We start from the raw sequence: 12,886 nt of genomic DNA, 5'->3' as shown, positions 1-12,886 counted from the left end.
GCACTGGTGTGAATAAAAAGATCATACCATAGAAAAGGCAGCTGCAGAATCTCTCAAACAGACCCGGGATATCAAAATAAAAACTCATTATTCTATTTAGCATCTTCCCATCAAGAAAGTCCCTCTTAAAATGCAAAGTTTGAGTATTCCATAAAAGCTTAAATTTCAGCGCTTTTCTAACAAATCCCTGGGAAAATTAATCATACAGATGTGCTTCCATTTTTCATATCTAGAGATGTTAACCTCAGTCATCCAAGTAGCTATTTTACCCTCTGATATTCTTAACTATGTATATGGAAATAAATACAGTTAATGAAAAATAGCCAGCCAAATGAAAATGGTAACTTTGAATAGAGTGACAGAATCTACTTCTCCATTTTTTCTTACAAATAAAATATGGAACATTCTCCTTTTCTCTACCAATTTTAAAACTAAATGGTTTATTAAGAATGTAACTATGAGGTTTCTTATTCATAGCCACAAAAATCGATCAAAATAGATATTCTGACATAATAAGTTGTAAACTTGGTGTTGACTTTATAGCAAATTGGTTTATCCAGGGCAGAAGTTTAGCAGTTTGGATAGTCTCATGAGAGTTACCACCTTTATTCCTGACATTTTGTATCAAGATAGAAAAAAAAAGGTGGGGTGGGGGGAGAATGGTCTGATAAGATTATCCAAAGTGATCAATATCTTCCTAATGCGATCTATTTTGAAGGACATGAGTTGCTACATGCAAACACTCACTGATGAATAAACAAGTATGGACACAAAGGATCTCAAATGCTTGGTTATTTTTTGCCTATGTAAAGAAATGCTCCCTTTTCACATATGTTTCGGTCAGTTGGTCTGCACAGGAAAAGTGCTTTGCATGAAAATGTCATTCAGTTGTGGGACTAAAAGCTTCAGTATGATAACTTCCTTTGTGCTGGAAAGTATTACTTTATGATGGATGCTTATGTTCTAACTGAGCTCCCCAGGACTTTTATTTGGTTGGCTGAAACCATCTTTAACTCCGTCTGTTATTACATTACACCTAATTTCCCAAACACCTATCAGTTATTGAATAATACAATGGTCTACTAAACACATGCAGCATAGTGCCAGTGGGGCTTTCAAACAGATACACAGATTGATGGAATAGCATTTCCTAGTCTTCCTACCTGTGTACTCAGATGGGCAAAGGCACGTGTAGTTATTAATTCCATCAACGCATGTAGAGTTATTTTCACAGTCATTATCTTCACAGTCATCAACATTGATTTCACAATTTTCTCCTTCAAACCCATCAGCACAAATACACCTGAACGCCAGGGGAAGAAAAGACAAAAGACAGCTTCCTATATTTCCAAACCATATGGTCTAAATATTGAAAAAAACTAAATACACTCATCAATTACAGAGCTTTTAATGACAAGAAATTGATTTTTAAAATGCTTTTAAATGACACGTTGTAAGCATCAATTTAAGGTAATATCCCCCAAATCAGAAACAATTTGAGAAAGAAAATTTATGCTGGCTGCAAGATGGCAAATGGCTCCATGGTCCTATAAGTCAATAAATCCAATACATTTGCAGGTCTAAAAAATGAGAAAAGTTTACTCTACAGCCCTAGATATCTTAATCTCTAGCTGTGTTCTAATAAAATAATTCATGCTTCTTTGTCCATAAATGAGGAGGAATGATTCTGATTTTTTAAAAATTACACTTACTAACCTATGTGTAATGTTCTTGATGTCTCAAAGCAAAAAAGAAATCTGAAAATAAAACTTTATCTTCCTTGCAATTATAAAATATGAATATTCTCTTTAACTCTCAACAAATACAATTTTTCACTGGCATAATACATTGTACCTTTCATTTTGCTATGCATCAGAATAATCTTTCAGTAAAGGCTTGATGAAAAAGATACAACTTCATAACAGAATGCAGAAATGAAGTATATGTATTATAAAAAGTGGTATTTCTAACAAGCTTTAGTAGTAGATTAGCATTCTTATGCGAAGTTATTAGTTTTCATTATAAGAACTCTGTTTCATGATTCATGAAGTAGATCTGAAGTAACTGTACTGTATGATTAAATAATTCCCGATTAAAAATGTTCACAGATGTTTGTCTACACATATTGTGGCTTGGAAGTGAGTCATTACTTTTCTGTTTCAGTGGGACCTACATCTTATCATTACACACAGTCTGTTAAAGCAACATGCAAAACAACAGATGGATATATGCATTGCAGTAGGGGACTATTTGACTATTAATTAGCTTAACAGAGCCACTAATTTGTCTTGACCTAATCTGACTTAATTAGTTCCAATGTACGCATGAGAGTGTTTTTAAATTGCTTGTCTTTGTAGCATCCTGAGCTGAGAACACTGTAATGTCTCAATTTGTTTTTATATTGAAATATCTCTACAAAGGACTAATACATATTTTCCTTATGAACAGAATTTCTGGTATTCTTTTTAAAATAAAGCCCTTGGATTTAAAAAGGAAATTGCATCTTTGCTTCCTTATGAACAGAATTTCTGGTATTCTTTTTAAAATAAAGCCCTTGGATTTAAAAAGGAAAAATGAATCTTTGCTTATTCTTGCTCCAATACGTCAGACACAGAAGATCACAGACCAATGACCTACCAGAAGCCATCTTTTTCTCCTTCTTTTAAGTGGCAAGTTCCTCCATGTTTACATGGGTTACTGATGCATGCATGAATTGGAACATCACAGTCCTGCCCCTGGACAAGGAATGGTCAAGTTGAGTGTAAATAAAGTAGTCCTCAGCACATAGAGAAAGCACAACAGAATAATAAAGACCCACCAAGGAAAGCTATGTTTTCAGATCTTGGTTCCCACGACAGCTTCTACTTACCTTGAAACCATATGGACAGGTGCAGCGATAAAAGTCAACTGGATCATTGTTACAGGTGCCATCATTTTTACATGGATTTGATAAGCAGGGATTACATTTAGCTAGAATATTGACATCTACAGGACCTAAAAATTGATTGAAAAATATAAGAAGTGGATGCTTTCTGTTTTCAGTTCACTTAAAATTATTTCAATCCATTAATATAACAGTAAATTTTGTATAAAATTATTATTGGTCACATATCTATATGTGTTTCTCTTCCATGACAAAACCAGAAATCAGCATCATCATAATTATCTTTAAGAACGCAACAGGATGCCGTCTCATTGGGAGTTAATAGTGAAACTCTCTGATGTCACAGTAGGGCTCTGAGCTGTGAGCTTAGGTAGTTAAGATCTGACATTAGTGATGCCAGCATCAAAGGGTCAGTCCCTTCATTAGCTGACTAGCTTATGTGGATGCTTTCCATGGCCAGTGTCTGCAAATTAACTCGGGCGGCTGGTATGGAAAGCCATGGATCCCAAAGAGGACTGTGGGTGTGTGCACTGGGGGATGGGTGGGCAAGGTTTTGAATAAGTACAAATTCAGGAGACCTTCAAGATGGTGGAGGAGTAAGACGTGGAGCTCACCTTCCTCCTCACAAATACATCAGAAATACATCTACATGTGGAACAACTCCTACAAAACCTACTGAACGCTGGCAGAAGACCACAGACTTCCCAAAAGATATATATATTTTCTTCCTTTTTACTTTTTGTGAGTGTGTATGTGTATGCTTCTTTGTGTGATTAAGTCTGTATAGATTTGCTTTTACCATTTGTCCTAGTGTTCTGTCTGTCCATTTTTTTTTTTTTAGTATACTGTATAGAGCTTGTTACCATTGGTGGATTTGTTATTTGGTTTGGTTGCTCTCTTCTTCCTTTCTTTCTTTTATTATTTTTAATTTCTTTTATTTTTAACAATTTCTTCATTTTTTATTTTAATAACTATTTCCTTCCTTCCTTCCTTCCTTCCTTCCCTCCTTCCTTCCTTCTTCCATTCATCCATCCACCATCCATCCATCATTTTTTCTCCCTTATCTTCTGAGCCATGTGGCTGACAGGGTTTTGGTGCTCTGGGCGGGTGTCAGCCTTATGCCTCTGAGGTGGGAGAGCCAAGTTCAGGACACTGGTCCACCAGAGACCTCCCGGCTCCATGTAATATCAAATGGCAAAAGCTCTCCCAGAGATCTCCATCTCAATGGAAAGACCCAGTTCCACTCAATGACCAGCAAGCTACAGTGCTGGACACCGCATGCCAAACAACTAGCAAGACAGGGACACAACCCCACCCATTACCAGAGAGGCTGCCTAAAATAATAATGTCACAGACACCACAAAACACACCACCGGACACAGTCCTGCCCACCAGAAAGACAAGATCCAGACTCATCCACCAGAAAACAGGCAATAGTCCCCTCCACCAGGAAGCCTACACAACCCACTGAACCAACCTTAGCCACTGGGGGGAAGACACCAAAAACAATGGGAACTACGAATCTGCACCCTGCAAAAAGGAGACCCCAAACACAGCAAGTTAAGCAAAATAAGAAGATAGAGAAACACACAGCAGATGAAAGAGCAAGGTTAAAACCCACCAGACCAAACAAATGAAGGGGAAATAGGCAGTCTACCTGAAAAAGAATTCAGAGTAATGATACTAAAGATGGTCCAAAATGTTGGAAATAGAAGGAAAAAATGCAAGAAACATTTAACAAGGACTGAGAAGAACGAAAGGGCAAACAAACAATGATGAACAACACAATAAATGAAATTAAAAATTCTCTAGAAGGAATCAATGGCAGAATAACTGAGGCAGAAGAACAGAAAACTGACCTGGAAGATAAAATAGGGGATATAACTACCACAGAGGAGAATAAAGAAAAAAGAATGAAAATAATTGAGGACAGTCTCAGAGACATCTGGGACAACATTAAATACACCAACATTCGAATTATAGGGGTCCCAGAAGAAGAAGAGAAAAAGAAAGGGACTGAGAAAATATTTGAAGAGATTATACTTAAAAATTTCCCTAATATGGGAAAGGAAATACTCAATCAAGTTCAGGAAGAGCAGAGAGTCCTGTACAGGATAAATCCAAGGAGAAACACATGAAGACACATATTAATCAAACTAATAAAAATTAAACACAAAGAAAAAATATTAAAAGCAGCAAGGGAAAAGCAACAAATAACATACAAGGGAATCCACATAAGGTTAACAGCTGACCTTTCAGCAGAAACTCTGCAAACCAGAAGAGTATGGCAGGACATATTTAAAGTGATGAAGGGGAAAAACCTACAATCAAGATTACTCTATACCAGCAAGGCTCTCATTCAGATTCAATGGAGAAATTAAAACCTTTACAGACGAGCAAAAGTTAATAGAATTCAGCACCACCAAAACAGCTTTACAACAAATGCTAAAGGAACTTCTCTAGACAGGAAAGAGAAGAGAAAGAAAAGACCTACAATAACAAACCCAAAACAATTAAGAAAATGGTAATAGGAACATACATATTGATAACTACCTTCAATGTAAATGGATTAAATGCTCCAACAAAAAGACATAGACTGGATCAATGGATAAAAAAACAAGACCCATATACAGGCTGTCTACAAGACACCCACTTCAGACCTAGGGACACATACAGACTGAAAGTGAGGGGATAGAAAAAGATATTCCATGCAAATGGAAATCAAAAGAAGCTGAAGTAGCAATTCTCATATCAGACAAAATAGACTTTAAAATAAAGACTATTACAAGAGACAAAGAAGGACACTACATAATGATCAAGGGATCAATCCAAGAAGAAGATATAACAATTGTAAATATACATGCACCCAACATAGGAACACCTCAATCCTTAAGGCAAATGCTAATAGTTATAAAACAGGAAATCTACAGTAACACAAAAATAGTGGGGGACTTTAACACCTCACTTACACCAATGCACAGATCATCCAAAATGAAAATAAATAAGGAAACACAAGCTTTAAATGACACAATAGACCAGATAAATTTAATTGATATTTATAGGACATTCCATCCAAAAACAACAGAATACACTTTCTTCTCAAGTGCTTATGGAACATTCTCCAGGATAGATCATATCTTGGGTCACAAATCAAGCCTTGGTAAATTTAAGAAAATTGAAATCGTATCAAGTATCTGTTCTGACCACAATGCTATGAGACTAGATATCAATTACAGGAAAAAAATCTGTAAAAAATACAAACACATGGAGGCTAAACAATACACTACTAAATAACCAAGAGATCATTGAAGAAATCAAAGAGGAAATCAAAAAATACCTAGTAACAAATGACAATGAAAACACAACAACCCAAAACCTGTGGGATGCAGCAAAAGCAGTTCTAAGAGGGAAGTTTATAGCAATACAATCCTACCTCAAGAAACAAGAAACATCTCAAATAAACAACCTAACCTTACCCCTAAAGCAATTAGAGAAAGAAGAACAAAAAAACCCCAGAGTTAGCAGAAGGAAAGAAATCATAAAGATCAGATCAGAAATAAATGAAAAAGAAATGAAGGAAATGATAGTAAAGATCAATAAAATTAAACACTGTTTCTTTGAGAAGATAAACAAAATTGATAAACCATTAGCCAGACCCATCAAGAAAAAAAGGGAGAAAAGTCAAATCAATAGAGTTACAAATGAAAAAGGAGAAGTAATAACTGACACTGCAGAGATACAAAGGATCATGAGAGATTACTGCAAGCAACTATATGCCAATATAATGGACAACCTGGAAGAAATGGACAAATTCTTAGAAAAACACAACCTTGTGAGACTCAACCAGGAAGAAATAGAAAATATAAACAGACCAATCACAAGCACTGAAATTGAAACTGCGATTAAAAATCTTCCAACAAACAAAAGCCCAGGACCAGATGGCTTCACAGGCAAATTCTATCAAACATTTAGACAAGAGCTAACACCTACCCTTCTCAAACTCTTCCAAAATATAGCAGAGGGAGGAGCACTCCCAAACTCATTCTACGAGGCCACCATCACCTTGATACCAAAACCAGGCAAGGATGTCACAATGAAAGAAAACTACAGGCCAATATCACTGATTAACACTGATGCAAAAATCCTCAACAAAATACTAGCAAACAGAATCCAACAGCACATTAAAAGGATCATACACCATGATCAAGTGGGGTTTATCCCAGGAATGCAAGGATTCTTCAATCTACGCAAATCAATCAATGTGATACACCATATTAACCAACTGAAGGAGAAAAACCATATGATCATCTCAATAGATGCAGAAAAAGCTTTCGACATATTCAACACCCATTTATGATAAAAACCCTCCAGAAAGTAGGCATAGAGGGAACTTACCTCAACATAATAAAGGCCATATATGACAAACCCACAGCCAACATCATTCTCAATGGTGAAAAACTGAAACCATTTCCTCTAAGATCAGGAACAAGACAAGGTTGTCCACTCTCACCACTCTTATTCAACATAGTTTTGGAAGTTTTAGCCACAGCAATCAGAGAAGAAAAAGAAATAAAAGGAATCCAAATCGGAAAAGAAGTAAAACTGTCACTGTTTGCAGATGGCATGATACTATACGTAGAGAATCCTAAAGATACTACCAGAAAACTACTAGAGCTTATAAATGAATTTGATAAAGTAGCAGGATACAACATTAATGTACAGAAATCTCTTGCTTTCCTATACACTAATGATGAAATATCTGAAAGAGAAATTAAGGGAACACTCCCATTTACCATTGCCACGAAAAGAATAAGATACCTAGGAATAAACCTACCTAAGGAGAGAAAAGACCTGTATGCAGAAAATGATAAGACACTGATGAAAGAAGTTAAAGATAATACAAGTAGATGGAGAGATATACCATGCTCTTGGATTGGAAGAATCAACATTGTGAGAATGACTACTATTCAAAGCAATTTACAGATTCAGTGCAATCCTGATCAAACTACCAATGGCATTTTTCACAGAACTAGAACAAAAAATTTCACAATATGCATGGAAACACAAAGACCCAAATAGCCAAAGCAATCTTGAGAAAGAAAAATGGAGCTAGAGGAATCAGGCTCCCTGACTTCAGGGTATATTACAAAACTACAGTAATCAAGACAGTATGGTACTGACACAAAAACAGAAATATAGATCAGTGGAACAGGATAGAAATCCCAGAGATAAACCCACACTCCTATGGTCACCTTATCTTTGATAAAGGAGGTAAGAATATAGAATGGAGAAAAGACAGCCTCTTCAGGAAGTGGTGCTGGGAAAATGGGACAGCTACATGTAAAAGAATGAAATTAGAACACTCCTAACACTACACACAAAAATAAACTCAAAATGGATGAAATACCTAAATGTAAGGCCAGACACTATTAAACTCTTAGAGGAAAACATAGGCAGAACACTCTATGACATAAATCACAGCAAGATCCTTTTGGACCCATCTCCTAGAGAAATGGAAATAAAAACAAAAATAAGCAAATGGGACCTAATGAAACTTAAAAGCTTTTGCACAGCAAAGGAAATCATAAACAAGACAAAAAGACAACCCTCAGAATGGGAGAAAATATTTGCAAATGAAGCAACTGACAAAGGATTAATCTCCAAAATTTACAAGAAGCACATGTAGCTCAATATCAAAACAACAAACAACCCAATCCAAAAACAGGCAGAAGACCTAAATAGACATTTCTCCAAAGAAGATATACAGATTGCCAAGAAACACATGACAGGATGCTCAACATCAGTAATCATTAGAGAAATGCAAATCAAAACTACAGTGAGGTATCACCTCATACCAGTCAGAATGGCCATCATCAAAAAATCTAGAAACAATAAATGCTGGAGAAGGTGTGGAGAAAACAGAACCCTTGTGCACTGTTGGTTGGAATGTAAATTGATACAGGCACTATGGAGAACAGTATGGAGGTTCCTTAAAAAACTAAAAATAGAACTAGCATATGATCCAGCAATCTCACTACTGGGCTTATACCCTGAGAAAACCATAATTCAAAAAGAGTCATGTACTACAATGTTCATTGCAGTTCTATTTACAATATCCAGGACATGGAAGCAACCTAAGTGTCCATCGATAGATGAATGGATAAAGAAGATGTGGCACATATATACAATGGAATATTACTCAGTCATAAAAAGAAATGAAATTGAGTTATTTGTAGTGAGGTGGATGGACCTAGGCTTTGTCATACAGAGTGAAGTTAAGTCAGAAAGAGAAAAACAAATACCGTATGCTAACACATATATATGGAATCTAAAAAAAAAAAAAAAAAAAAAAAAAAGGTTCTGAAGAACCTAGGGGCAGGACCGGAATAAAGACGCAGATGTAGAGAATGGACTTGAGGACACAGGGAGGGGAAGGGGAAGCTGGGATGAAGTGAGAGTGGCATGGACATATACACACTACCAAATGTAAAAGAGATAGCTAGTGAGAAGCAGCCATATAGCATAGGGAGATCAGCTCAGTGCTTTTTGACCACCTAGAGGGGTGGGATAGGGAGGGTGGGAGGGAGGGAGATGCAAGAGGGAGGAGATATGGGGATATATGTATATGTATAGCTGATTCACTTTGTTATAAAGCAGAAACTAACTCACCATTGTAAAGCAATTATACTGCAATAAAGATGTTAAAAAAATAAAACAAATTAAAAAAAGGAAAAGCAAAGAAATTTATCAGTGCAAATAAAAATGCAATAATATGCACCTGCCCTGATAATATTAGTCCAGTACTGTTATTTTTATACAGGAGATACAAAACACTGCCACTTTTATGTTTAGGACAAGAAACCAAAAATGAAATCTTCATTATATCCTCCCTCATGTCCCTTCAGTTCAGTTTGTTAGCACATTAGCACAGGCACAAGATGAGTGAGATTTCTGTGTCTTCCTTGCCGAGAGAAAAATACTGCTGAAGTGGTCTCTACTTGCAATCTCACCTTTTGGGATACACATTAAAAAAATGTCATAATCCATGAAAGGTCTAGATTAAATGCAGATTCAGTTGAAGATACATTCCTTTGGCCACACATATTTGTTCTACAAGTGTCTAAAAATGTAGATATTGTACCATCCTCAATAAAATTATGTTCCATTAAAGTTACTTTTTGCACTGTTTGTGAGAGCTCACTAGATTGCATTTTGGCAACTGTCTGATGAGTACACTCTGTCAGAGTGACACTTTTATATTTAAAATACAAATATTTTATAACGTAAACATTAATTATATTTTTGCTTTCACCATCAACCTCTCTGTAGTTCTTTATCCTCAATGGAATTAGCAGTGATAATTCTAAGTGTATGTCTCACCACACATAATTCCTAGCAAGGTTATCTGAGGCAGCTGTATAGTATCTCTCCCCTGCCTTTACTCTTCTACCACTGCTCTAAGCTTCAAGGTACCTCCACCCAAAAAGCTGTATGACTTCTGCTAATATAAACTTTCTTTAATCAAATTTTTCTACAGATTAGAGACCAACAGCTTACTGTTGGTCTACTTACAGAAATGCATATATGAAAGAAAATGTGAAGTAACATGGTGGCCATTAAAACTCTTCATACCTAAATATTCCCTTACCCTAGGAAATACATATTCATATAATGGTTTTGGAGTACAATCCTAAAAAGGACAGCATTCTATACTGTTCAGTTTTTCTATTAACAAAAACCCTGAAATATGTTTGCATAGAGATTCCTGTTTCTTTTTCAACTATTTGGAAATAAATGACAGTTCTGGGGATCACTTTTTTTTTTTTTTTTCGGTACGCTGGCCTCTCACTGTTGTGGTCTCTCCCGTTGCGGAGCACAGGCTCCGGACGCGCAGGCTCAGCGGCCATGACTCACGGGCCCAGCCGCTCCGCAGCATGTGGGATCTTCCCGGACCGGGGCATGAACCCATGTCCCCTGCATCAGCAGGCGGACTCTCAACCACTGCGCCACCAGGGAAGCCCTGGGTATCACTATTAATGGGAAGGGTTGGTGTTTGCTCCCAGTGACACCTCAATCACTAGGGGAGGCCTTGCCTGTATCTCCTCTGCTTTTTCTTGGTACCAGAAAAACGAATGCAGTTGTTGTATCAAATTACAGTTGGGAAATTGCTGGAATTAATACTGAAGTGAGCCATGTAGAAATTTAATTTCTCACCCTCCTCCAATGTATTTATCAAATAAATTTAGCTATTCAGTACATTGGGGACGTAAATGCAGCAGTTAATTAGAGCAGTATGTTAAATTAATGTCATACTCCACAATAAATGGCTTTGTGTTTGCTAAAATGATCACACTTAGAATCAGCACTAGGAAAGGAAATATCTAAATGGTAATGGATTCTTGAGCTAGGCTAGAAGAAAGAAGACTCTTAGAACAAAGGCATAGGGTGAAGCAGCTAAGAATGTACGCCATCAAAACAGCACGTCAGCAAATGCAAGGACTGTAAACATTCATCTGGCTACTTCCCAAGACCTTGAGGAAAATTGTCTTTTAGTCTAATTCTGTGCTTTCAACTTCAAAAGACTGTAGTTTGAATGGAGGGGTTCAGGGTTGGCAGTTTCTAGGTTTATTCTGTGGAATGTGACATTTTTTAAAAATTATATTTGATTATTTATATGAGAAGCTCGAGATTGTTTTAGAAAAAAAAACTGAGTATGTTTTGAAGAATTATTTTAATAGAGTATGCAGATAATGAAATTTCCAGGCTGAAGCAGCCTCTGTCCAGTTTTTAGCACAGTCGAGATTTATTGAATAAATATCCACAGAACCATATTTGATTAATAAGCACTATCTAATTTCTCCACTTTTTTTCCAGGACCAAGTTTCATTTTTAATATAGCACGTCTGCTCAACTATTTTTAGTATCTGCAGTTTCTTATGGGTATATGAAGGGAGACTGTTGCTCTCCCATACATATTCAGTTAGCTACAAGAATCAAAATAACAAGATTTCTCATGTGCACAGGCTTATTCTGATAATTTCCTAAACCCACAAACTGTTTTGGCAGCATCAGGTTGAGGAATATATAAAATATTGAATTCTAATTTCTTTAGCTTGGTAAAGTTGACTACTATAGCTACCATTCTATTGTCCTTTTTTCAAATCCCTCTTTTAAAATCAATTTTTCAAAGATAATTTCTTATTTCTAGCACTTGAGTTTGAGTGAAAGGTAGTTCAAAAGATGTTTATGAATTATAGAAATTCCAAATAGCAGCATCCTCTGATATGTCCAAATGTCTTAAAATGGTATGATTCCTTTTCCTATTTAGATTATAATTCCACCTAACTAAATGTTCTTCTTATAATGTGATTTTTACATCCACTTGGTTTATCTAAATCCATTTATTTTTATATTCTAACCCCTTGGAACTATATCCTTTGTATCTGGTTCTCTTCTCTCATTCATCTTCCCACCCATATTTTGCTTCTCTTCTAAGTCTACCTTCTATCTTGTCTTTGCCTTCAATTTGTGGTTCATTTTCCATCCGGGACAACTACTCTGAGACCCTTTCTTGCAAAGTTCTTATTCAAGGGTAATCACATCTTTAATGTGTTTCTATAACAAGGAGATAATATCAGAGCCAAAGGGATATGCTAAAGTCAAAATAAAATGGTAGAAGGGTTAGCATAGTTCTCTAAGAGCAAACCAACACATAGAATCTTGCACACTTGACTGGTCCCAGATGAAAAGACGTCCAGGAACAAGAAATAGACAAGCTCTTATCATAATGCTTAGTAATCTTAGGGAGAGAATCAGAAGTCAACCAGGCCAAGTTAGTGATCTAGATGTGTTACTTAACTGCATGGAATTAGGAGAGTAAAGGCAGTCATCTCAATGGGTTGCTTTAAGCTTTAAATGAGATGTTAATGAATTCTGAGCACAGAATACAGTGAGAACAAGCACAGAAGCCACAGAAAGTTCTGACACTCTTTAAAGCCTAGA

The 12,886-nt window shown here is 36.2% G+C and overlaps 1 protein-coding gene across 3 annotated transcripts in view; it reads right to left on the bottom strand.

Moving 5' to 3' along the window:
- SLIT2 (slit guidance ligand 2) overlaps positions 1 to 12,886 on the bottom strand; it is a gene marked incomplete at both ends in the record, with an annotated part of 384,978 nt that overhangs the window by 41,012 nt on the left and 331,080 nt on the right. For all 3 annotated transcript variants that reach the window (XM_079697609.1, XM_079697610.1, XM_079697611.1), the window contains 3 exons: positions 1,164 to 1,303; positions 2,638 to 2,735; positions 2,870 to 2,994. In XM_079697609.1, coding sequence (XP_079553735.1) covers positions 1,164 to 1,303; positions 2,638 to 2,735; positions 2,870 to 2,994 — 363 coding nt within the window. The remainder of the gene's footprint in view (positions 1 to 1,163; positions 1,304 to 2,637; positions 2,736 to 2,869; positions 2,995 to 12,886) is intronic.

This window comes from Hyperoodon ampullatus (genome assembly GCF_949752795.1).
Source record: "Hyperoodon ampullatus genome assembly, chromosome: 1".
NCBI lineage: Eukaryota > Metazoa > Chordata > Mammalia > Artiodactyla > Ziphiidae > Hyperoodon > Hyperoodon ampullatus.
This window is presented reverse-complemented; position numbering and strand designations above follow the sequence as displayed.